We start from the raw sequence: 25,466 nt of genomic DNA on the forward strand, positions 1-25,466 counted from the left end.
AAGGGCTTCCGGGCGCGCGCCGCCCCCCGAGCCATTTCGGCCCTTCTGACTCTCCGTCCTCCCGCTTCTCGAGGCGCGCGTCCAAGCTCCTCCCTTCTGCTTCTGGATTGGTGAGCCCCGGACCGCATTCGCCAATCAAAATGCCGGGCTGGCAGTGACGTAATGGGCGGCTGCGAGGTGGGGGGGTCGGCTCTGCACGGCTGGATGTTAACCGCTTCGGTGCTGCGTGGGAGCCAGCTGTCGCGGCCCGCGCGGTGCTCCCCGGGGATAAACGGCGAGAGCTGCACCCCGGAGCTGGCGTCCCCAGCTCGAGCTCCCCGGGCCGTCTCGGGTGAGAACCCTGGAGGGAGGGCCCCAAGGGCTTTGGATGTAGAGAGAGAAGTTGGGGAGACGGCCGGCCAGCCCGCGGGGAGGCGGCTCTATAAACAGCTCCTTGGTGTTAGCAACAGTCTGGGCCTAGGGAGTTAGGGCCGCCCGGCAACGTGCCCAGTGTTTGTCAACAGCGGTTCTAGGGTGCTTCGCCCTCGAGGGGCGCCCCACCATCCCTGGGAGAACCCACAGCTCCGGTATCCAGGGGCACCCCACCATCCCTGGCAGAACCCACAGCCCCGGTATCCAAGGGCACCCCACCATCCCTGGTAGAAACCACAGCCCCGGTGTCCAGGGGCGCCCCACCATCTCTGGGAGAACCCACAGCCCCGGTACCCAGGGGCACCCACCATCCCTGGTAGAAACCACAGCCCCGGTATCCAGAGGCACCCCACCATCCCTGGCAGAACCCACAGCCCCAGTATCCAAGGGCACCCCACCATCCCTGGGAGAACCCACAGCCCCGGTACCCAGGGGCACCCATCATCCCTGGGAGAACCCACAGCCCCGGTACCCAGGGGCACCCATCATCCCTGGGAGAACCCACAGCCCCGGTATCCAAGGGCACCCCACCATCCCTGGCAGAACCCACAGCCCCAGTACCCAGGGGCACCCCACCATCCCTGGTAGAAACCACAGCCCCGGTATCCAGGGGCACCCCACCATCCCTGGAAGAACCCACAGCCCCGGTATCGTACTCTAGCTGTATACCGCCCGCAGCTCCCTGAGAATCCGGGTTTGTGGGCCTTCTCCCAGTATTGAACCTTATTGCGGAGGCCCTCCACCCCCCCTTCCTTTGGCTGAGAGCACCCCCATGTGTTCAGAGAGGGAACCAGGTGCCAGGAAGACTCCAGTTGGACCCAGTTCTGTATCTCAAACCCCTAAGCACAGATACAAATGAGAATGTCACTTTTTTTAAATAAATTTATTCACAAAAAGTGAGATTGCAGAGGGGCTGGGGGCTGTACATGGGCAGGGACAAGGAGAGTTCTGTACACGGGGCTGGGAGACAAGGGAGCCTCCAGGTGGAAGGGTCCTTTTTAATAAAAAAAATAACGGGAGCTACCCCCCCTCCCCCCTCCCCATTAAAAAGACACAAAAATAGACGTCTCTGAGGTAAGTGGGGAGCCTGGGGTTGGGGCGCTGGGGGAGTCACAGGCGCCGGGGTGGCTCCTGCATCAGCTGGTAGAACAGCACGTAGCCCTCGCTGGACGCCACTTGGTTCTCGCTGACCGGGGAGACGCTAAGAGGGAGACAAGAGGTCAGAGAGGTTACCGTGCCTTCCCTCTCCCCCAGCCTCCAGCCCCTACACCTGGGATGGGGGTGGCGGGAAGGAGCGGGAGTTGGCCCAGGCTGGCTCACCGGGAGTCGTTGAAAACGTGCCAACCAGTCTGACAGCGGCACAGGGCTGTGTAGTGGCCGTAGTGGACGCTGCCCGAGTGGTTGCAGAGGGCGTACAGCTGGTACACAGGGCTTCCTGCGGGCAGAGATGATGGCAGCTGTCAGGGCCGTGCCCCCCCCCCCCGCGGCTCCCGGGGGCGCCCCAAGGCTCACCGGTTTTGTCGCTGGCGAAGTCTCCTAGGCTCAGTCGCTGCAGCGGGAAGTCCACGCCGACTGAGCTTTTCTTGATGGAGCCTCGGGAGGTGGAGAATCGATTGAGATCCAAGCCTCGGTCAAGGAGCACTTGGGCAGAGAGGCTGGATGGCCGCAGTCCTCCACACTGTCCCCCCGCCCGGGTGGCAGGCTTTTCCTAGGGAAAACTTACTCCCCAAATGGCCGCCTCCTTACACATGAGGGAGAGGGGAGAGGCCAGGGGAGCTGTCCTAAGGACCCGAGTCTGCGGTCAGGATACGGAGCACGAGGATGCGGGGGAACCGCTGCACTGTTAGCTTTTTGGTACTTCGTGTTTTTTGCCGACATCGGTCACACACCTAAATAAATGCCAAACAGCGTTAGGTTCAACTGCCCTCACCTCACTGCCTCCTCCTCTCTTTTTTTTTGGGGGGGGGGTACTAGGGATTGAACCCAAGGGCATTCTACCTAAGCAAACCCTAGCCTGATTTTATCTTTTATGTTGGAAAGGTCTCGCCAAGCGGCCAAGGCTGTCCGTGAAGCTGCAATCCTCCTGTCTCAGTCTCCCAAATTCTGGGATTATAAGCATGCGCCACTATGCCCGGCTCTCAGCTGGCCTTTCTGACACCCCAATCCATGTGCAAATGTAACATGCTCCCCAGGACTTCTGTGGCCTCTGGGCTGCACCCTTTAGCCCTAGGCATGCTAGAACACACAAACCCAGGCGTGTGGCCCCGGCTCCACTCAGGAGACATGCGTACCCTCGTGCAAGGACTCCCCAGGCTCCCACCCACGTCCCCGTGAACCCCCACGTACTGGGGCATTCTCCGACTCTAGCTCCTCTTCCTTGGTGAACAGGGTAAAGCAGTCGCGCAGAGACACCTTGCCCCCGGCAAGTCCTTTCTGGGGAGGGAAGGAAGGTCAGCGGGCGCCAACCATCTTTCCCATCATCCTCGGGATGGAACCCAGGGCCTTCGACCTTCAAGCCCCACCCCTGGCCCTACTTTTTATTCTTGATTTTGGAACAGGACCTAAATAGCTGCAGTGGGCCTTTAACCTGCCATCTTCCTTGCAGCCTCCCAAGCACTGGGGTGACAAGCGTGCGCCACGGCGCTGCCCCACCATTCTCAATCCAGGCTTCAGTGCTGCCCTAGACACCAGCGGGGTCCTGCTCGCGCTCGGGGGTGGGGAGGGTTGGGTCACAGAACCCGTGTGCCATCCACCCCTGGAACCCTCTGGAACCCCACCTTGGGGATGGGCAGGGACAGGTCACAAAAAACCTCGAAGGTCGTGGAACGATACCCACAGGCCTGGCACTGGAGACAGCTTTTCAGCTGGCCCACAAACAGGTCTGGAGAGGAGCAGAGAGAAAGGCGCTGCTGGCTGGAGCCCTGCCTCCCCCCGCCGTGTCTGCCCCTCCATCTCCCTCCCTCTCCCCGCCCCTCGCTGGCACCTCAGCACACCACAGCACCACTCCACGTCCAGTTTGTCCCCACGCCCTGTGATAGCGTCCGCAGCCCAACACCAGCCTTCCCCCGTGCTCCGTCCCATCCATACCCACGATCTTGCTGTCCTCCCGCTCCAGGTAACGTTTCCACATTAGGTTGGCCCGGTCGTCGTCACTGTCACAAATCGTGGGGAGTGGGAGCACCATGAGAAGGGAGGAGCACTGGGTGTCCCCAACATTGCCGCAAGGACCCTCAGGCCCTGCACCCACCCGCATCCCTGCGCCTTCCACAAGGTCTGGTTAACTGGTCAGAGGTGCAGCACTTCCGGGACTTTCCGAGGTGAGCGGGAAGGAGCTTCAGGTCCTTCTGATGTACTTGCTGTGCGCCAATTATTCCCTTTTCCTGGCATTGTCCTGCCTCCGCCTGCACCTCTGGCCTCCCTCCTTCCCCACCACATCTCAAGCCACCTTCTATGCTAAAGGGTTTTCGAGCCGAAGTCTCGGATCCCGAGGGAAGGCAGGCCGCCCTTACCTTAACTCGGGTTCTTCTAGCAGAGCCCCTCCTCGGCGGGGCGGGGTGGGAGCCGGCCCGTTGGTCAGGATTGGCGGAGGCCGGCGGCCTCGGCGGTTGATTTCCAGGTGTAGCCGCTCCATCAGGAGCTTCAGGAACTCTTGGGCATCCTGCTGGCTACAGCCAGACAGATAACACGTAGGCAGCGGGCCTTCCTGGCCATGGACATTGCCCCCGCCCGGACAGGGTCCCTCCTTCCTGGATGGAGTGCATCTCCAGTCTCAGAACAGCACTGCCGGCCCCAGCTTGGCCCTACCCCAGATACTAGAGGGAAAGGGCGCCTTTACCCTCCAGCTCCCCACCTGTATCCAGAGAAGGAGGGAACGTATTTCTGGAAGACCGCCCGAAACCGAGTAGGATTCACAGCCTCGCAGGAGTCGGGGTGCCAGAGGGCGCCAATCACATCTGCAAAGGCTGTTGGGGTGGACGCAGGGGAGGAGGCAGGTTATCGGCTGCGAGAGAAAGTTGGGAAGGCAGGAAACAGCCTCTAGAAGCACGGGCACTGGGGAAATGGACTCGCTGCCAGGAGGAAGGGCTGGCGTGAGCACTGGCAGGCAGCTGGCGGGCTTGGGGCAGGGAGAGGAAGTGGAGTTGCGGTCACACCTTCTGTGAGCTCTTGGGCTCGGGCCCCGCCAGGCACCTCTTGCCGGAAGTCCCTTCGCAAGCAGAAGTCTCGGAGAGGCCGCGTGCTGCTGAGGCACTGCAGGACGGCGTTCAGGAAGCACTGAGGAGCAGAGGTGTGTTACCTCCAGGGCCTCCGTGCCCGGGGCCGCAGGCCCTCCACCTGCACCCCTTCCCATGGGGAGGGACAGGAGCCGGTCCTCACCGTATTGCCCAGGTTCCTCAAGCCAACGTGACCAGAGCCCAGCAGCAGCGTGTGATGAGCCTGCGACGGCGGAGAACAGTCAGCAGGTTCCCCGCGTCCCACCCGCTCTCTTCTGGTAGCATGCGGCCCCCACCCTGCCTGCCCAGACCGGCCCCTCCCTACCTCACCGGCCAGGAGCAGCAAGCCCAGCACAGCCGACTGCACCACGGACTCCGCCATGGCCGTCCTGCCTAGGCCCCACTTCATCCTCTGCCCAGCCAGCCGGCGCTGCAGCTCCTGGGGCAGCTCCCCGAGCACTGGCATGGCTGCCCAGCCGCTCCCCACCCCCACCCTGCGCCCCCCAAAGCCCCCTCCTGCCCCCGTGGCCCCTTCCTGCACCCTCTCCTGCGGCCTCCAGCTGCAAGCAGCTCAGCTCACTTAGCTTGGGAATGGGCAACCACATAGCTCAGCTGTTCTGAGCCCGCCCCTCTTCAGCTCCAGAGATTAATTAGGCCTAGGCTGGGTCCTAGGAGAGAAGGTGCAGTAAGGGAAAGCAGGGCCTGGGGACCCCGGGAGCATCTAAGGAGTTGGGCTAATTCCCCGGGGCTCAAATGGCAGACCACGCTGGTGGAGACGCAGGTAAACCAGCGAAGGGTCTGGAAGGCCCCACGGCAAGGACAAAGAGCGTGCTGCCGTGATGGGGCTGAGGAAGGAATGTGGGGTGGGGCAGGAGAGAGCCACAGAGCGCAGAAATGGCTGCGAGGTGCGGGAGCGCAGAGCCACGGGCGTGGCGGGTCCTCACCATCTTCTCGTCGGCGTAGAAAGGCTCAGAGGGCCGCGCAGCTATCATGTGGAAGGCGCCGTGGGAAGAGGGGGGCTCCGTCCGAATGCTGAGCAGGGTCGGGGGTCCAGGAAAGCCCCCAAGGCGGCGCAGCGACGTGCTCCGTCGCAGGGTGGGGGGCTCGGGCCGGAGCGCCAGGCGGCTCAGCGCAGCCCCCAGCTCTGCGGGGCCACGGTGCCCTCCCAAGGCTATCCCCATTGGGCGCAAGTCCCCGCTGCTCACAGACTTGGAGCGGGCTAAGTTGGTCCGGGATGGGAGAGGCAGAGCCACAGTTGGGGGTGGAGAGCCGGGCAGAGGAACCCCGTGATCGGCCCGCAGGGGGCCTCTGGGGCGAGGGCCCGAGGTCCGTCCCCGTCCAAGCTCCAGTTTCTTGAGCCGCTCCTCAGGGGGACCTGGCCGGGGAGGCAGAGGTCGTAACATGGGGTTCGGCCCAGGGGCCGGGTTGCGGCGCTCCTTGCTGCGGGCCCGAGGGGCAAATGGTAGCTTGGCCCCCACTCGAGGTTGGACATTCACAGGTGGCTCTCGGCTCCGGCCCAGGCGGTGCTCAGAGGCCTGGGGCATTGTGGACACCACAGGCTGGACCTGGGAGGAGAAGACCGGGCAGCACTTGAGTTAGAGGGAGATGAGACCACAGGCTGCCACGTTAGCATCTACTGAGCATGGGGATCGTGGCTATCATATCAGTCGTTGTAGCCCCAGAACCTAAGTAGTGTTTGTCACAAAGAAAATACTTAGCAGCCCTCGAGGAAGCACACGAATGAATTCGCTGCTCCTGCCTGGGGCCCTTCAAGACCCCCACTCGCTCCCTACAGAACACAGCCGTGCTGCAAAGCCAGCCATCGCCAAGCCCGGCCGTCTTTATGATCTGTAAGCTCCAACAGGAGCCCTCACACCTGGCTGTCAGTGGCTGTGTCCTGCAACCCACGGGCAAATAGGAGTCTAGATGCAAGGGTACCGGCCCAGAGACATCACTCCAGCCTCCAGTCCCTGCCCACCGGGTTGCAAATGAGGCGGACTAAATAAAGGGGTGATCTGCGCCCCGTCCCTCCCCCACCTCGGAGCTCCGACATGGTGTAGGGGCTCAGGGAGCAGAGGCTGGGGGCGAGGACGACCAGCTCGCCGACCCTAGGTCTCCGTAGCCCTTGCACCACCGGCAGGGCTTTACCCGGGTCCGCCCCCCTCCAGGGCAAAAAGGCCGAGGCCGCTGATTGGCTGAAGGGTCCGGCGGCGTCTTCCCGGCGGTCCGGGCAGGTCGTCTCTCCAGCCCGGTCCCCGCAGGCCCCGCCGGGCCCTCGAGCCTCCGCGCCTCGGTGGAGAACGTCCTCGGGGTCTGCAGCAGCCTCGCCTCGGGTCCCCCCTCCCCCGCTACAGCGCCCGGCCCGTACCTGTCCCCCCCGCGAGGCGGCGGGGGAGGCTGGCCGGGGCCAGGCTCCGGCTCAGGGCCGCCCCCTCCGGGCCCCGAGCAGCCCCGCCGCGGGCCGAGCCGCAGCTCCAGCGGCGGCTGTTGCCCCGATCGCTTCCGCCGCAAGGGCCGCCGCCATCTTTGTTGGTCCCGCCCGGCCTCCGGCCGCTGGCTTCACCGCCGCTCAAGGCGCCTGCGCGCGCAGGCCCCGCCCCCACCACAGGTCCCGCCCACCAGGCCCCGCCCCCACGCTCCGTGCCCGGCGCCATGGAAACGCAGCCAACTTTAGAACCGCTAGTTCCAGGCGCTTCTCAGTGTGGCCTTTTTTTTTTTTTTTTAATTAATCATTTCATTTTGTTATTTTGTTTTGGGACTGGGGATTGAACCCAGAAACATTCTACCTCGGAGCTACGCTCCCAGCGATTTTGTTTTGAAACGGTCTAGTCAAGGTTGCTGTCCAGCTGCTTGCTGAGGCTGGACTCCAACCCGAGATCCTCCTCTCAGCCTTCCAGGTACTGGGGATACAGGCACGCTGCAGCACGCCTGGCCTCCATAATGGTCTTAGCCGCCCCTGGGAAGCAGGTCTCTGTGTGTGGCCTAAGCGCCTGGCCCCTAGCCTGCAAGAGTGTGCCCAACAATCCAAGAGGGGCGGCAAAGTTTGCCAGCTTCTTCCCAGCTGGGAGCGGCGTGGCGGGCTGCAGCCCGTGGAGGCGCACCAGCACTGCACAGAGGCACACGAAGGTCTGTAGGCCTGGGAAGGCTGGGCGCCTCACAGGCTTAGCCCTGCGGAAGGACCAAGGCCAGCTCCTGACCAGGGTGTCTTCCCTTCCCCTGCCTCCCAGCCCAGCATGGCCACTCCAGGGCCTCTGGTTTCAGTGGCTTGCCCAACAATGAGAACCACAGGCGGCCACGGGAAGCAGCTTTTATTGACAGGTCGTCTCCAGAAACCAGAAAGGTTATGTCCTCATCTTCCGTGAGCCCTTCTGCCACCAGGGCCGAGGCCTCTGTCGCTCGGCGTGAGAAGGGAGTATGAGTCGCTGCGTGGTCTCCAGGGCCTACGTCTTCCCCTCCTGGTGCAGCCTGGCTTAGAAGCTCATGGCAATACTGTGTTGTATTCTCCAGCTGAGCTACTCAGTGACCACCAGCGGTGGGAAGTTGTGAGGGACAGTCAGCTGAATAAGAAGAGGACCACGCAAGAGAACAGAAAGGCCTCCCGAAGGCCTCTCCTGTCTCCGCTCACTCCTTCACTGGCTGCTTTTCTCCTTGTGCTGGATCACACCCTTCTGGATCAGATCAGGAATTTCCACTGCCAGCCATGGACCCAGCTGCAAGACAAGAGAGCTTGTGAGATGCCTGCCGTCCAGTCGCTGGTTCCGTCAGAGGCGCCTTCCTGGAGAGTGCTTCTGGGAGGACATGCAGCCGGCGATGCTCTTGTTCCTCGTTTGTCCCCCTTCTTCCCCGCTACTGCCCAGGGCTGAACCTCTGCCCCTCCTTCACCCCTCTTACACCCAGCGTATCGCACTCACCCCCAGGGCCATGAGATGAGCCAGTCCAAACTTGGGCACATTCCTGGCCCACAAGGGTTTGAAATGATCAGTCAGGCATATTTTGCCACCCCTAAAGAGGAACAGAAGGAGGGTGCTGACACGCAGGTTTTACCAGGACGCACCGCGTCTAGTGCTCAGAGTAGAGAATAGCCTCAGTGAAGCGCTTTGCCCAGGCGTGGCAGAGGAAGGCCTGGAGCCCGGGGCTCTGGGAAGCCCTCTGCCTTTCGAGTTCTCCCCAAGACCTCCTCTGGCTCTTTTCCACACCTGGTCACTCCTACCTGTACATCTTAGCTGTCTTTCCATCCAGCTCAGGAACTGCAATTTCTGGAGCAGTAGTGGGGTATGTGATCGGAATCTGGAGGAATTATATAAAACAGAATTAGGAATACATAATTAGGATAAAACAGAATTAGGATACAAAGATACAAAGAATTAGGATACAAAGGAACTACTCTAGTCAAACATCCATCTTTCTTGGTTGAGCTGAAATATTCCGCCAAATGCCCCAGCAGCGGGCACATGCTAAGACTCTGGGCACGGACCTCAGCCTCTGTGACCTGTTCTTACTCCAGACCCTCAGCCTTCCTGGCCCATGTACAAAGTTTCCTTTGGTCCTTCAAGGCAGGTGAGCCGGTTGAGCTCAGGGACGACAGCCACCTGCTCTCCCCCCACCTGCCACCCGCGGTTCCCACTGCATCCCACTCACGTCGAACTCGATGTCAAACTCATATTTGAGGAGGTCGTGGATGTACCAGCACTTTCCAAACCATCTGGAACAAAGACCAAGCCTCAGGCCACTTCCCCGGTCCTCGCACATGCAAATGACACTGTGGCCTAGGCACCAGCCCGGAGACTCGGGCCAGGAACTGGTAACTGTGGCACAGGACGGCAGCCACCATGACACAGCGGCTGTGTGTCTGGAACTGGCCCTGGGACACACACTGCAGAGGCCGCGCGAGCCTCCCAGCCCAGCCTCCCAGGAGCGCCTCCTACCTACCGGGTCCCTTCCTTGTTGGACTCCAGTCGGAACCAGTCGTTGTCTGAGTTCTTGTTGTTCTCCACATACTACACGGAGAGAATGAGAGGAGGAGACTAGGAGAGGAGCTGAGGCCAAGGGAAGGCTCCCTCCCCTCCAGACAGCAGTGCGGCGTGACGCTCACTTGTCATCCTAGCGTGCGGGAGCCGAGACAGGAGCCTCGGCTGCTTAGTGAGGCCCTCCGCAACTTAGACCGTTTCAAAATAAAGAATAAAAAATAGGGCAGGGGGTGTAGCTCGGAGGTCAAATGCCCCTGGGTCCATCCCCAGAGCCATATAAAAGAAAGAAAGAGTGATTATATTCTCTCTCAGTATATTTACCCAATTTTTCTGACATACTCAAAACTGAAGACAAGACTATCCTGGTAAGCTGGAGGCTTGCCCAGAGCAGAGAATAAAATGTTTTAATAGGTTGCCGGGCGTGGTGGCGCACGCTTGTAATCCCCACGCTTGGGAGGCAGAGATAGGAGGATCGCGCAGGTTCGAAGCCAGCCGCGCTGGCATAAGATACCCTGTTTCAAAAATATAAAATAGGTCTGGGAGTGTAGTCCGGAGGTAGAAGGGCTTCCAGGAACCCCAGTACCATCACAAAAAAAAAAAAAAAAAAAAAAAAAAAGTTTTAATAGGTTTAAATTAATTCGATTTAATAGGGTCAAAAGGTTTGGAGAGTTCATCTGATTTTTTTTTATTTGTATTGGGCCACTTCCTCTCTGAGTTATGCCTCTGAGTTACAGCACAGCCCATTTTTTTGTTTGTTTTCTTCTGAAGCAGGATCTCAGCAGGTTGCTGAGTGTCACTGAGTTTCTGAGGCTGGCCTTGAGCCTCAGCAGCTGTGATCCTGTCTCAGCCACCTGAGATTTTTTTTGGTGGTGGTGCTGGGGATCGAATCCAGGGCCTTGCGCACGCTAGGCAGGCACTTCGCCTGAGTTCTTTTCTCACTTCCAGTAGTGTCTCTGCCCTCAGCCCCCAACCCACTTCATGGCACGCCCCCCCCACCAGGACTCGTGGCCCTGCTCCCTTAGCATCCGCGGCTGGTGACTCCCACATTTTCCTTCATTTAAGAGACGGGGGAAACCCGGCTCCGTCACCTGGACTTATTCTTCCTTTAGACCTTGGTCTCTTGCATTCTCCACGCAGGTGACATTCACATGGCCACCCAAGGCAGAAACTTAGGGTGACCCTCATCCGCGTGCTCACACCCCATCAGCCGACCAGCCGGCCTCCCTCCCTCCTTGCTTTCCTTATGGTACAAGGGATGGAACCCAGGAGCCTTCTACCTCCAAGCTATACTCCCAGTCCTCTTTATTTTTATTTCAAAACAGGGTCTTGCTAAGTTGCTGGAAGCCTCACTAAATTGAGATCAGCTTTGAGCCTATGATCCTCCTATGTCAGTCTCCCAAGTCCTGGGATCACAGGTGTGCACGACCACACTCGGCTCCTACTCCACGAATCTTTGATGGTGTCCTGCTGATTTTACCTTCTGAATATTCTTCCGATCCACCTCTCCTCTCTAACAACTGCCAAGTTAAGATTGTGACTTGGAGCCAGGTGTGGTGGCACACGCTTGTAATCTCAGCGTTTGAAAGGCTGAAACTGGAGGATCGCCTTCATGGACAACTTCAGCCACTTAGTGAGGAGGCCCTTTGGAACTCAGTGAGAACCTGTTTCAAAATAAAAAATAGGTCTGGAGGTGTAGCTCAGAAGTAGAATGCCCCTGGGTTCCATCCCCACGACCAAAAGAAAAGATCATGACTTGGTATTTCAGTGGTATTACTAATGGCCTCCTAAGCTGACGTCTACTTTCAGCCTTACTGAGCACTTACTCCACAGCTTAAAGTTCTTTAAAGGTACCTAAAGCAGCTGTGCAGGGTAGTGCGGTATTTGGGAGGTTGAGACGGGAGGATTGTAGTTTTGAGGACAGCCTCAGCAACTTGTTAGGCTCTCTGCAACTTAGCGAGACCCCGATTCAAAATAAAATAAAATCTGGCTGGGGTGTAGCTCGGAGGTAGCATGCCCTGGGTTCAAGCCTTGGTACCAGAGCCTCCAGTATAAATTGCGCGGCCTGCCCACTGGCCGCCTCGCCGACGCCGGCGCCCAGGTCCCCAGCGCATCCCGGCTGCTCCGCGCCCCGCCGCCCGTCTGGGCACCCGCGGCCTGCCCCGGGCCGAGCCCGAGGGTCCCGTCTGCACCCGCGCCTCCCTCGGGAGCCTCCCTGCCCGCCGCCCGCCGCTGACCCGAATGAGCGCCTGGTACTCCTCCTTCAGCCGCTGCACCCACAGCTCCCGATCTCGGGGACCCGCGTTGGTCTTCAGCACCGGGATCTCAGACACCGCCCGCCGGGTGGCCTCGTCCGCCATCTTGGAGCCGGGCACGAGCAACGCGGAAGTGGGGCGGGCGCGAGCCTACGCCGCGGGCGCCATCTTTACTGTGGGAACAGGGGAGTGGGGTAAGGGACGCACTTGGGTGGTACTGGGCCTGGAACCCAGGGTCCTTCTACCTCTGAGCTTAGCCCCCAGCCGCGCGCGCGCGCGTGTATGTGTGTGTGTGTGTGTGTGTGTGTGTGTGTGTGTGTGTGTGTGTGTGTGTGTGACTAAACTGCTGAGAGCCTCGCTAAGTAGCTGAGGCGAGCGTGCGCCATCGCGCCTGGCTGGATTAGCTTCTGTCCTTACTGCTTCATTAGATGTACTAAAATTGCAGTCTCAGATTCTAGCTATGGCTAAAAGTAAAACTCAACCTTTATAGATCCTAAAATCTGGGAAAGCCTGACTGAAGATTATTTTGTTGTTGTTTGTTTGAGTGCAGGGGATGGAACCCAGCCGCATTTTACCTCCAGCCCTATTTTTTATTCTTTATTTTGAAACAAGTTCGCACTAAGTTGCAGAGGGCTTCAGCAGGTAGCTGAGGCTGGCTACAAACTTGCTGTCCTTTGGGGTATCTTTCTACTCAAGCTGGGGGCTGCTCGGTTTGGGTATTCTGGTTGTAAAATACTTGTTATTTGTACTGTCTGCAGAATCGGATGGAAATGACTGAAGTTTCACAAAGGAGAAGTTCCAACAGTTATGTTACCAGCCTTGTTTTCTGGACAGAAGGGAGGGAAAGGTTGGGAGCCACTTAGAACCACTCACGAGATTAACCTCTTGGACCAGCTCTAGGGAGTGCACTACTGACTGGGTGGGGTTTGTCCTGAAGCAAATTCCAAGGGACCTGAAGGAATGGTCAGTGTGGTCTTTGAAGGCTTCTCCACCTGGTTATCATTAGCCCACGGCTACTTCACTGTCCCTCCCTTTTATTTATTTGTGTTTTGCGGCACTGGGGATGGAACCAAGGGGCATTCTACCTCTGAGAGACACCCCCAGCCCTATTTTTTTTATTCTTTATTTTGAAACAGGGTCTCACAGAGTTGCAAAGGGCCTCACAAAGTAGTAGCCGAGGCTGTCCGCGAATCGCGATCCTCCTGTCTCAGCCTCCCGAATGCTGGGATGACAAGCATGCACCGCCACGCCCGGCTTCACAGCTTATTGGTCCCATTCGGTCCTTGGAAATGTGTCTGTGTGCGCACCATTTCCATTTAGCTAGGCACTATGTACCTAGGAGGCTGGCTTAAGATGGTCCATGCAGTCTCCGCATGTCGTCTAAGAAAGCTTCCAACAGTTAAATGCCCTTGGGCTCTGTCCCCAGCAAAGCAACACACACACACACACACACACACACACACACACACACACACACACACAAATTAGCTGAAGGAGTTGATGAGACAGGGCTGTTTTTTGGTCATGACCTCTGACAAATAAATAAGCAATGAATTGAAAAAGTTATCCCACAGGGGGCAGCATTGCACCACCGACAAAGAGCCTGTTGAATTGCTGAAACTTGTTTTATGTATATTGCTTAAAAAGAACAAACATTGTTTGCCAAGCACTAGGCTCTGTGCCAATACTTCATATACATTATTTTTGGTACTGGGGATTGCAACCAGGAGGGTTCTAGTCTGAGCTATACCCCTAGCCCATTTTATTTTTTATTTTGAAACAAGGCCTTGAAACATTCAAAGTTGGCCTCAAAGCCTGGCAAGGATCACGGTTTGTGGACAGCCTCAGCTACTACTTAGTGAGGCCCTCTCTGCAACTCAGGGAGACCCTGTTTAAAAAAAAAAAAAAAAAAGAAAAGAAAAATAGGGCTGGGGATGTAGCTTGGAGGTAGAACGCCCCTGGGTTCCATCCCCTGTACCGCTAAATAAATAAATAAAGGCCAGGCGTGGTGGGGCACACTTGTAATGCCTGTGCTTGGGAGGCAGAGACAGGATTGCGCAGGTTCGAAGCCAGCCTCGCTGGCTTAAGACACCCTGTTTCCAAATAAAAACATATTTAAAAAATAGGTCTGGGAGTGTATCCCGGAGGTAGAAGGGTTTCAAGGAACCCCAGAACTACCAAAAGAAAAAAAAAAAAAAAAAAAAAAAAAAAAACCTATGACTACTGAGTGCTCACGGGACAGACTTGAAGGGACTATTTGGTGTGAAAAAAAAAGTTAATTCTGGTTAAGCTGAGAAGCAGCATAGCCTAAGACAAGCGGATGTGATATGCTGATCCAGAAGGGGGGGGACAGGACCAATGGGTGGACGTTATAAGCAGAAAGGCCTTCCCAATTGCAGAGAAGTGAGGAAGCACGCAGCCAGAGGGGAGGAATCACTTGCCAGGCTAGGGGAGAAAGTGTGCTGGGGAAGGAAGGGATGGGGCGGGCCTCGGGAGGCTGCCGGGCCGGCTCTGGGCGCAGAGAAGGGCTGGCGGCTGGGTAGAGACCGGTGCAGACGGGACCAGAGATGGGACACTGGGTTCTCAGCCTCCACTGTGGAGTCTCCACAGGTGTCTTGTTGAAGCCAAGAAAGGACTAGAATAAACATAGGGGAGGAGGTAAAGTTTTTGTTTCAACTACAGAGTCGATGCAGGGTCCATGCCAAGGAGGAACGGCTGGCTATGCCTAATGTGAATCCCAGTCTGTTCAAGCTCCTTCTCTCGGCGACAGGCCAGCTTGGCCATCAGCACCGGGTGCCCCGTTGGCCCAGTTAGTGATCGACCCTGACTCACCCCAGGAGACCTGCTCTGCCGGCACTCTGACCTCAGAGCTTCCTGTCCAAGGAGTGGACTTGCCCGGCCCCCCAACAGACAGCAAGCCTCTGAGGACAGACCAGTGAGACAGCAGCCAGGCAAGGGTCACAGGGTTTAGAATTGGAAATGTGTGATAGGCCGGGCCCAGGCTAAAGGTGAGAGTCCTGGCAATCCTGCGGAGCAGGAGGGATCGGCGGAGAAGGCCTCAGCAGACAGCCAGCCCCGTCTTCACCTTGCAACCTAAGGGGCAAAGGCAATGTCTGTCTTCCTTAGGCTGCAGGTAGGGGGCTGGCCATAAAACTAGAGGAGGCAGTCCTCTGCGTGGAGGAGACTCTGCGTTAGTCTGTCGTGTTTTATTCATTTATTTTGTGGTACTGGGGATGGAACCCAGGGACATTCAACCTCCGAGCTACACCCCCAGCCCTATTTTATATTCTTTGTTTTGAAATAGGGTCTCACTGAGTTGCAGAGGGCCTCACTAAGTAGCTGAGGCTGTAAGCGAACCGCGATCCTCCGGTCTTATTGTCTTGCTAGGTTGATGAGCATCTTGCTACTTGCCAAGACTGTCCTTGAACCTGTGATCTGCCTGCCTCAGCCTCCCCAGCACTGGGATGACAGGCCTGTGCCACCGACTCTAGTCCTTTATTTTTTTTTATTTTTTTTTTTTTGGTGGTACTGGGTGGGGGGGGGGACCCAGAGGCTTTCTACCTCCGGGCTATACTCCCAGACCTATTTTATATTTTTTATTTGGAAACAGGGTCTCACTAAGTAGCTGAGGCTGGCTTCAAACCTGCGCGATCCTCCTGTCTCAGCCTCCCAAGCGCGGGGATTACAAGCGTGCGCCACCACGCCCGGCTCCGTCTAGTCCTTTAAATGGGGCGGGTTAAATGTGGAGAGGAGATGGACTGGTGGCAGCTTTTTTTTGGTGGTGGTACTGGGGTTCCTGGAAACCCTACCTCCGGGCTATACTCCCAGACTTATTTTATACTTTTTTTTTTTTTTTTTTTGGAAACAGGGTCTCTTAAGCCAGCACCGCTGGCTTCGAACTTGTGCCATCCTCCTGTCTCCGCCTCCCAAACATGGGGATTACAGTACAAACATAAGCCACCACGCCCGGCTAGCCAGTGTCCTTTTTGACAATGATGTGAAGAAAAAAAAAAAAACCAACACAGCAATATATTCAACTTTACAGACAATTCAATCCTGGCCTCACCACTTATCTATGAAGACAGTTTTCTCCAAATTTACAGAGACCTTGTTGCAAAATCCAGATGACATGTTTTGGTTCACATCTTGCCTGATCTGATACAAGTAAACATGCCTCCTTGCTTTCTTCTTCCTGACTTCCTTGTTCCTTTGTTTATTCCTCTCCAGCTTCCACCAGCCCGATATGCTCAAACCCTTCCCTATAGCCCCCAGCTCTACTTCCATGGATTCAGTAGCTATCTGCACACATACACACACACTTCAAACCTTTTGGAGCCGGGGTGGTGGCGCACGCTTGTCATCCCAGCATTCGGGAGGTTGAGACAGGAGGATCGGAGTGTGCGGACAGCCGCAGCTACTTAGTGAGGCCCTTTGCAACTCACTGAGACCCTGTTTCAAAAATAAAGAATATAAAATAGGACTGGGGGTGTAGCTCGGAGGTAGATTGCACCTGGGTTCCAGTCCCAATACTGAAAAAAAAAAAAAAATGTGTGTGTGTGTGTGTTTGGTGGTACTGGGGTTCCTGGAAGCCCTTCTACCTACACTCCCAGACCTATTTTATACTTTGTATTTGGAAACAGGGTCTCCTAAGCCAGCACGGCTGGCTTCCACCCTGTGCAATCCTCCTGTCTCTGCCTCCCAAGCGCGGGGATTACAAGCGTGCGCCACCACGCCTGGCAAACTTTTGTGCTTCTAACCTATACTGTCTAGTATTCGCTGTCTACCGGATATCCCACAGATGCCCGAAACTCATGCTCTCCCCTCGAACCAAAAAGAAAACAAAATTATTTCATATACCCTGATACAATCAAAGGCTCCTTACCCCCACCCCCAGCTTTTATAGTACTAAGTCAATCCAAAGGTGTTTCACCACTGAGCAACACCCCCAGGCCATTTTTTTTTTTTTTTTTTTTTTACGGGTCTGGGGATAGAACCCAGGGGCATTCGACCTTCGAACTACACCCCCTGCCCTATTTTTTTTTTATTATTCTTTATTTTGAAACCGGGTCTCACTGAGTTGCAGAGACCCTTAATTAGTAGCTGAGGCTGTCTGCGAAACGCCATTCCCCGGTCTCAGCCTCCCAAATGCTGGGATTACAAGCGTGCGCCACCACGCCCGGCTAGGCCATTTTATTTTTAAATTCTGAGACAGGGTCGCACACTAGGTTGCCTAGGCTGGCCTCAACTTGAGGTCCTCCTGCCCCAGGCTCCAGGTAGGTGGGGGTTTCAGGTAAGCACCACCCTGCCCGGCTTCACACTATTTCAGTACTGGGGCTTGAACTCGGGGCATTCTACCTCCAAGCTACACCCCAGCCCCATTTTTTTATTCTTTTATTTGAAACAGGGTCTCACTTAAATTGCAGAGGGCCTCACCACACTCATTTTTTTCTTTTTCTTTTTTTCTTTTTGCAGTACCAGGGATAGAACCCAGAGGCATTCTACCTCCGAGCTCCATCCCCAGCCCTATCTTTTACTCTTTTTATTTTTGAAACAGGGTCTCACTGAGTTGCGAAGGGCCTTGCTAAGTAGCTGAGGTTGTCGGTGAATCGCGATCCTCTTGTCTCACCCTCCGGAGTGCTGGGATTACAAGCATGTGCCACCAAGCCGGCTTAAATTTGTATTTATTATTTATTGTGGCAGTGGGATTGAATCCCACTAAACCCGTAGCCCTGTTTTATTTTTAGAAGCAGGGTCTTGCTAGGTTGCTGAAGAGTCTCACTACTTGCTGAGGCTGTCCTCAAGCCTGCAATCCTCCTAATCCCAGCATTTGGGAGGAGGCTGAGACAGGGGGACCGCGGTTCGCGGACAGCCTCAGCTACTTAGTGAGGCACTCCGCAACTTAGTGAGACTTTATTTCAAATTACAGAATAAAAAATAGGGCTCTGGGGTCGAATGCCCCTGGGTTCCATGCCCAGACACGAAAATAAATAAGTAAAATACTATTGTGCACACGTTCGCTCAACCCTTCAAAGCCTCTCCATTGCCCGTAGGATAAACCGACTTACTTGGGCCGCCATAAGCCTGTCCCTCCCCAGGTCCCCGGCTGGCTGCGGGCCGCACCCGGCCGATGCGACCCGATCCCCTTCCCCACCGCCCCGCAGCGCCCGCCCGGCGACCCCTCCGCCGCCGCGGACGGCAGGATCAGGCCGACAGGGCGGCGGGGCGACGGGGCCGCGCTCGGGGCGGCGGAGCGTGCGGACGGCCCCAGCGCGGGGCAAAGGTCAGCTGCTGCTCGTGACCCTTCACCCCGCTCGCGAGCCGCCCGTCCCCGGGCGATTCCGCCCTTAAGCGACATGGCTGCCGGCCGCGGCCTCCCGTGGGCTCGGGAAGGCGACCCGGCGGCCCGAGGGCCGGTCTTGCCAGCTTGCCCTCAAGCAAGATGGCGGCGGCCCCATTGTCAGGCGCGGCGTGAAGCCACGCAGGGCCCGCCGCCCCGCCGGCCGGTCTTGCCAGCTTGCCCTCAAGCAAGATGGCGGCGGCCCCATTGTCGGGCGCGGCGTGAAGCCGCGCAGGGCCCGCCGCCGGCCTCTGCCAGGCTGCCCTCACCCAGCATGGCGGCCGCGCTCATGCCCCGCTATGGCCGCGAAGCCGCCGCGCCCGGCCGGTTCCGGGGGCGCCGTGCAGGAGGCGCGCCCCAGCCCGCGGCGGCGGCGGGCGGCGGCGGAGCCCGGATGCGGCGGTGGCCCGGCGCGGCGCGGAGGGATCCAACATGGCGGCGCCGAGCCTGGGCCCGGAGTGAGGCGCGGCGGGCGGGGCGCGGCGGCGGCGGCGGCGGGCGGCGCCCGGCTCGGGAGGCGGCGGCGGCGGCGGCCCGGGCCTGGGAGGCCGGCGCAGGTGGGGCGGGCGGGAAGGGGCGCGGGCCGGCTGGGGGTGCCGAGTCGGGGTGCCCGGGGAAGGGGAAGTGAGCGGCGGCAGGAAAGTTTGGGAGGCGGAGGCGGCCTGGGACGGAGGCCGGCCGGCACGGCCGCCCGCTCGCTGGAGGAGCGGCGTCGGGCGGCCCAGCTGCGGCCGATCGGCCCCAGGCCCCGGCGCGGGCAGGGCCGAGGGGCAGGGTCTCCGGAGGCTGCACCTGGCCGGCCCCTCGGCCTGGCTGGGCAGGAAGGAGCCGTCCCGGGTCCGGGGGAGGAAAGCTGTGCTCGTTCGTAGCCCCAGACGCGGCTCTGCCCCTGCCCCCGTGCTGAGCGGAGGCTCTGAAGTCCGAGGAGGAAGGCGGAGAGGCAGGCTGGCACCCCGGCCGCGGGCAGGCTAATTAAAGGAGTCCTTTCGCTCCCGGGCCTCCGGGCTGTCCTGCTGCTGGGAGGGAGGGGTCAGTACGCACATATTGGAAAAAGGTTCCCGGCTGAAACGTGGGTACTGACTGCCCCAGTGGGTGATGCGTCCTCGCTGTGGGCTGGTTAAAGGGGGAAGGCAGAATTTAGAATTTAATTCTGGTCTGTTCGGTGATGGTAACGAAGTGCTTTCCTTGGCTGTCACCGCTTCCTCGCAGACCTAAAGATGGTCAGCTTTACTGTTGTGAGAGAGTGGATGGACTAAGGAGGTGTGGGGGGGGAGGTAGCAGAGGGTGGTGGGTTCTCCCAGAAGTTGTTGCTTTTGGGACCTGTCTTGCCACGACCCATCGGGACTGGAAATTCTTGGAGCTGGTATTATTTTGTGGGTTGACATGTAGATGATTGTGGAGGCTTGGGAGTTTTGTGCTGGGTGAGCTCTCTCCCTTCGCTTGGACTCCATCAATTCGGTTGACATGGCTTTAGGCTTCCCTGGGATTTGTGTGACTGAGATTGACCAACTCTATGAGCCTTTGAAGTTTCAAAATAAAGCTGAAATTTGACTCTTTCCCCTCCGGCCCCCCCTCATTTGCTTTTGTTTTTGTTTTTGCTTTTCTGCTGGCTTTGGAACTTGTGCTAGGACAAGACCCGGGACGCTCAGTGGCTTGCAGAGGTAAGTCAGTCGGGAACTTCTGATTGCCCTCCAACAATGGAAGGGGGTGGGAATGCCCCCGAAGTGTGTCAGGGTGGGGGCCGTCAGTAAGCCAAGGAAAAGGAGTTTCATGCACCTCAGGAGTGCGTTAAGATCTGCCGAGGCCACTTTCTCTCCAGGGAACTGGAGAGCGGGAAATTGGGCTTTGGGACAAGCCCCCAGCTTGAGTTTGTTAATGTCTTCTTGGTCAGCGCTGAGAACCTTTTATATAGGTGGGAAGCCTTCTGTCTACTCACTGGTCTATTGATGCAGCCCTTGGGGGCACCTTCCTTTGCCTGCAAAGATGTTTCTTTTTAGCTTTCTCTCTTCCCGCCCTTCAGAGTGCTTGGAGCATTTTGAGTTACATAGTATTTTGAAAACATACCATGTAACTCTGACTTCCAGATATTTGGTTACATTTTCCTACTGCTGCCAGCAGGAAAGCTTTGTGTACTCTCTTGGGTACTGGGGCTGGAACCCAGGGGCCTTCTACCTCCAAGCTGTCCCCCACCCCCAGCCCTGCTTTATTCTTTATTTTGGAATAGGGTCTCACTAAGTTGCGGAGGGCCTCACAGGTTGCGAGGCTGCTTTGTGTACTCTTAACCATCTTTTAAGATTTTCCCTCCATGCCGGGTGTGGTGGCGCACACTTGTAATCCCCGCACCTGGGAGGCGGAGACAGGAGGATCGCACAGGTTCAAAGCCAGCCGCGCTGGCTTAAGAGACCTTGTTTCCAAATAAAAATATAAAATAGGTCGGGGAGTGTCACCCGGAGGTAGAAGGGTTTCCAGGAACCCCAGTACCACCACCCCCCAAAAAAAAAGATTTTCTCTCCAGGTGTGGTGGGGCATGCTTGTAATGCCAGTACTTGGGAGGCTGAGACAGAAGAATCTCAGGAGCAGCTACTTAGGCCTCTGCAACTTCTTGAGACCCTGTTTCAAAATAAAGAATAAAAAATAGGGCTGGAGGTATAGCTCGGAGGTAGGAGGCCCCTGGATTCCGTACCCCCCAGACATACACACACACAGATTTTCCCATATAGTTTTCATTTCAAGTTTTGTTTGTTTTTTCTTTTTGTGGTACTGGGGATGGAACCCAGGGGCATTCTACCTCCGAGCTACACCCCTAGCCCTATTTTTTTATTCTTTATTGTGAAACAGGGTCTCACTGGGTTGCAAAGGGCCTCACTAAGTAGCTGAGGCTGTCCGCGAACCATGATCCTCCTGTCTCAGCCTCCCGAATGCTGGGATTACAAGCGTGTGTCACCACACCTGGCTCCCTTCAAGTTTTAAGATGACACTCTTTTACTTCTTCTACGTGACTTTTCTCTAAGGCCTCAGAGAATTGAATATCTCTAGTTCTGTGAAATTACAGCTACCATCCCTGTTGGGAAGAAACTAGAAACTAGAAAAGAAGAAACTTTTCAAGACATTACTTCTTTATTCTACGCGTCCTCCATCGGGGCTTCTGAGAAAGTCAGAGTGGCTCAAAAAGTCCAGATGTTACCGCTAGATGGGAGGAGACTAGACTGCTGGAGGTGGGATCCGTGAGGGAATGGCCATCGAGAGGAAGTCCTGGAGTCGAGACAGACTCCCAGCTGGCCCTTGGCTAGCTGGGAAAAACAAGCAAGCAAACAAACAAACTAGATCTCCAGGAGATACACCGATTCATGAGAATCAGTAATTCTCCTCGGAAACCGTAGTGGGGGACTCGTGTGTCAGAGCCGGGCCAGCCAGCGGGGTCAGGCAGGACCCTGTCGTTGGAGTGTTTGTCTCCTGGTGTCTGGCACTGTCTCAGGTGCCAACACTCAGGTTCTTTTGTGTGTGTGTGTGGTCCTGGGGGTGGAACCCAGAGGCTTTTCTACCACTGGGCTATACTCCCAGCCCTATTTTATACTTTATTTGGAAACAGGGTCTCACTTAGTTGCTGAGAGGCTAAATAGCTGAGGCTGGCTTTGAACCTGCACAGTCCTCCTGTCTCAGCCTCCCAAGCTCGGGGATTACAGGCTGCGCCACTACGCCCAGCTCAGGTTCTTTTTGTTTGTTTGTTTCGGTACTGGGGGTGGAACCCAGGGGCATTCTACCTTCAAGTTATACCCCCTGCCCTATTTTTTATACTTTATTTGAAACAGGGTCTCACTGAGTTGCAAAGGGCCTCACTAAGTGGCTGAGGCTGTCCTCCTGTCTCAGCCTCCTGAATGCTGGGATGACAAGTCTGCACCACCCCGCCCGGCATTGGTTCTTTTCTAATCTAAGCAGAATTCTGATTCTTCTGTTAAGAGGGGAAGGAAGAGTCTCAGCGCTCTGATACCTTTCATTTAAGGTGTCTGTATTTTAAGCCGAGTCCCCTGTCGCAGAGAGCTGAGTATATTTTGGGTTAAGGCAGTTGTTCACATTCTTTCAATCCTGAAGTTAGAGTCCTAGAGCCCCCCCTTGGGTGGCTGAGAGACCGAGGTGGTCCTAATGGGGCTGCCTGCCAGCCTGCACGCCAGCTCCTGCTGTTTGTGCAAGGGCGCACATGGGGATCGCCCTGCACCTTCTTCACTGAGGGAACAGTGAGCCTGCTCCTGGTCTGGCTTCAGGACTAGAGTGGCCCGGCATCTGGGAGCAGAAGCCTGCGTGCATGACTGGGGCGGTGTTTCTGACTCCTGGAGGCTCCTGGTTGGACTGGTTCAGAGTGCCTGTTAGCTGGACTTGAGCGAATGCACCCGCACTTCACCGGGCTCTCTGCCGGAAGACTGCGGGTTTGGGTAGGAGAGACCGCCAGGCTCCTTCTCCTGTTCTGGGCTGAGAAGTGCCCTCCCTCCCTCCTTTGGACTCTGCATCTCCGTCTCGTCCATGCACTGCTGACGTTTGGGGCCAGGTAGTTCTTTGTGGTGGGGACTGTCCTGTGCACCCTCGGGTGCTTCATGGCATCCCTGGCCTTATTACGCGCTATAAGCATCCCCTCCCTGCAGGCACAGCCATCAGGTGTCCAACTTGCCCTGGTGGGAACCACTGGCTCCAGGTTCTGATGGTTCCCGGTTCCTGGGTGATTCAGCATAGGTTCCAGTGGCTCTCCCCTGTTAATGTGGAGTTAGCTCACCTCGGGACTGAGGCTTATTATAGAATTGCGTCCATCGACGCGTAATTAGGGCCGTGGTGTTTTCCCTATTCTGCCTCATTTACCAGTCGCGAAGTGTGTGGGATACCGACGCCGTGTCTTCATCTCCCAGGGTGTAGACACTTGAATTGGGGAACTCTGTTGCAAGCTGCTCCTCTGATTGGTTGAATGTGAACGCTGCCCCACCTGTTCTCCTGGCTCCCATAACCAGCAGCTGGCCAAGGGAGCAGGTGGGCTGGGGCAGGCGAGGGCCGTGGCGGCGTGGGCAGGGGCGCTGTCCCTCAGTGCAGCAGCAGTGGACAGAAAGCAGCCAGCGGGCCAGTGGCATTGAGCGGCCGCTCAGCGCCCAGCTGTCCCAGGCTTCGACAGTACTGGCTGCACTTCCTCCTCAACATGTGAGGCCCGTGTGTGGGGTCGGTCTGGGGCTCCCCTGCCCTGCAGCGGATGTCTGTGCGCCCACCCTGGCCTGCTGAGGGAGCGGGGCCCGGCCTGGAGCAGCGTGTGCTCTTGTGGTCTTTCATCCTCGTTCCTTCCTACTGTCAAACCCAAGACCTAAGCGATGAGCCGGCCTTCAGTGACTGCCTCACTGCCCTCGGCTGCCTGCCTCGGTTCCTGTGGACAAGCTGCACAGAGAGCCCTTGCTCGGGCCTGGCGTCGAGAGTGCTCTGGCGTGGGGGCAGCCCTGCTGTAGCATGTGTGCATGGTCACCGAGCTCTGTGTGTCTGGTTTGTTGTTGTTGTTGTTGTTTTGTGGTACTGAGGATGGAACCCAGGGGCATTCCACCTCCGAGCGACACCTGCAGCCCTGTTTTTTTTTTTTTTTTTTTTTTTTTTTTAAACAGGGTTTCACTGAGTTGCTGAGGCTGGCCTCAAACCTATAATCCTCCTATCTCAGCCTCCCAAGCATTGGAATTACAGGCATATGCCAGTGCATCTGGCTCATGGTGTGTGTGTGTGTGTATTTTTTTTTTTTTTTTTTTTTTTTTTGTGGTACTAGAGGTGGAACCCAGAGGCTTTCTACCTCCGGGCTATACTCCCAGACCTATATATATATATATATATATATATATATATATATATATATATATATTTATTTGGAAACAGGGTCTTGCTAAGTTGCTGAGAACCTCACTAAGCTGAGGCTGGCTTCGAACCTGTGCGATCCTCCTGTCTCAGCCTCCCAAGCGCGAGGATTACAAACGTGCGCCACCACGCCCAGCCATGATGCATATTTTTTTGGTGGTACTGGGGATGGAACTCAGGAGCATTCGACCTGAAAGCTATACTCCAAGCACTGCTTTTTATTCTTTATTTTGAAGCAGGGTCTCACTGAGTTGCAAAGAGCCTAAGTAGCTGAGGCTGTCCTTGAACCGCAGTCCTCTGGTCTCTGCCTCCTGAATGCTGGGATTACAAGTGTGCACCACCACACCTGGCCTGAGGTAATCTCTTAAGGATTAAATTCAGTTCAACAGCTGGTTGCTCTTAAAAAGTGCCAGGTTTCTGTCCCCTGGTGTGCGCCAGCGATTTGAAGATGAGTTTGACTTGGTCCCTCCCCATGGATCGCTCAGGGTCGAATGGGATAATAAATGCACAGAGCGTGAGTCCACGGATACAAAGTCTAGCGTTCCACAGCGCATAGAAGCTCTGCGCACCCAGCCTGGCTGCAGGATGCGTCGCGAAGGTGGCGTCTGAGTTGACCTACAGGATGAGCAAGAGGCTCCACCTGAAAGGGGCGCTATGGGTACGAAATGGAGGGGGGGCCACGGAGCAAGGGAATCACCTGCAGGAAGATGGAGAGGAGAGGCGAACTGCATGATGTGGGTGCTGCAAGCCAGCGGACGGTGCTGGAAAATAAAACTGGGCCTGCGAGAATAGAGTGGGCACCCAGCTGCTCAGGAGGCTGGGGCCGGAGGAGCGCACATGTGAGGCCGGCCTGCGTAACTTAGGCGATTCTGTCTCTAAATAAGATGCAGATAGCGCTAGGGACGCATTTCAGTGGCAGGGCACGTGTCTGACATGCATGCCGGAGACCCTGGGTTTGATCTCAGTACCAAAATAAAGTGGATGTGGGAGGTGAGGTTGGAGAGCAGGCCTGGTCTGGGAGCCCTGTGCCGCGGAGGGAGCTGGAGCCTGGGCGTTCTGCTGGGGAGCAGGCCGATAGACGGCCCCGGGGGGGAAACGGTGTAGTCAGTTGTGCGTTTGACCACTAGACAGGGGTTGGCCTCAGTGGGTTGGGTTGGTAGTAGGAGGTGGAGTGTGGCCCCAGCAAGTCGCTTGCCTGACACGGCCCTAGTTGTCCCAGCACTGCAGAAGGTAGAACAGCTTTGGCAGTGCTGGGAATTGAACCCAGGGCTTTGTGCATGTGCAGTGAGTGCTCTGCCCCTGAGCGACATCCCCAGCCCCAGAGAACTCTTAAAGAGGCGGTCGTAGCGGGCGTGGTGAGTGGTGCACACTTGTAATCAATCCAGTACTTGGGAGGCTGACACGGGAGGATCACAGTTCAGGCCAG

At 56.8% G+C, this 25,466-nt stretch overlaps 2 protein-coding genes across 2 annotated transcripts; both read right to left on the minus strand.

The window, feature by feature from the left end:
• Positions 1-1,521: 1,521 nt before the first annotated feature.
• USP21 (ubiquitin specific peptidase 21) lies at positions 1,522-6,166 on the minus strand (the record flags this gene model as incomplete). The annotated part of the gene is made up of 12 exons (XM_080691014.1): positions 1,522-1,612; positions 1,732-1,846; positions 1,924-2,037; positions 2,222-2,300; positions 2,758-2,844; positions 3,189-3,292; positions 3,499-3,563; positions 3,921-4,076; positions 4,262-4,373; positions 4,563-4,683; positions 4,786-4,845; positions 5,567-6,166. 12 exons carry the CDS (start codon positions 6,164-6,166, stop codon positions 1,522-1,524), a joined length of 1,704 nt encoding a protein of 567 aa, XP_080547140.1.
• A 2,085-nt stretch (positions 6,167-8,251) lies between these two features.
• Positions 8,252-11,946, minus strand: UFC1 (ubiquitin-fold modifier conjugating enzyme 1; the record flags this gene model as incomplete). The annotated part of the gene is made up of 6 exons (XM_080690531.1): positions 8,252-8,332; positions 8,534-8,624; positions 8,833-8,909; positions 9,261-9,324; positions 9,552-9,619; positions 11,824-11,946. 6 exons carry the CDS (start codon positions 11,944-11,946, stop codon positions 8,252-8,254), a joined length of 504 nt encoding a protein of 167 aa, XP_080546657.1.
• Positions 11,947-25,466: the final 13,520 nt, after the last annotated feature.

The sequence above is a fragment of the Muscardinus avellanarius genome, assembly GCF_963383645.1.
Source record: "Muscardinus avellanarius genome assembly, chromosome: 3".
In the NCBI taxonomy this organism is placed as follows: domain Eukaryota; kingdom Metazoa; phylum Chordata; class Mammalia; order Rodentia; family Gliridae; genus Muscardinus; species Muscardinus avellanarius.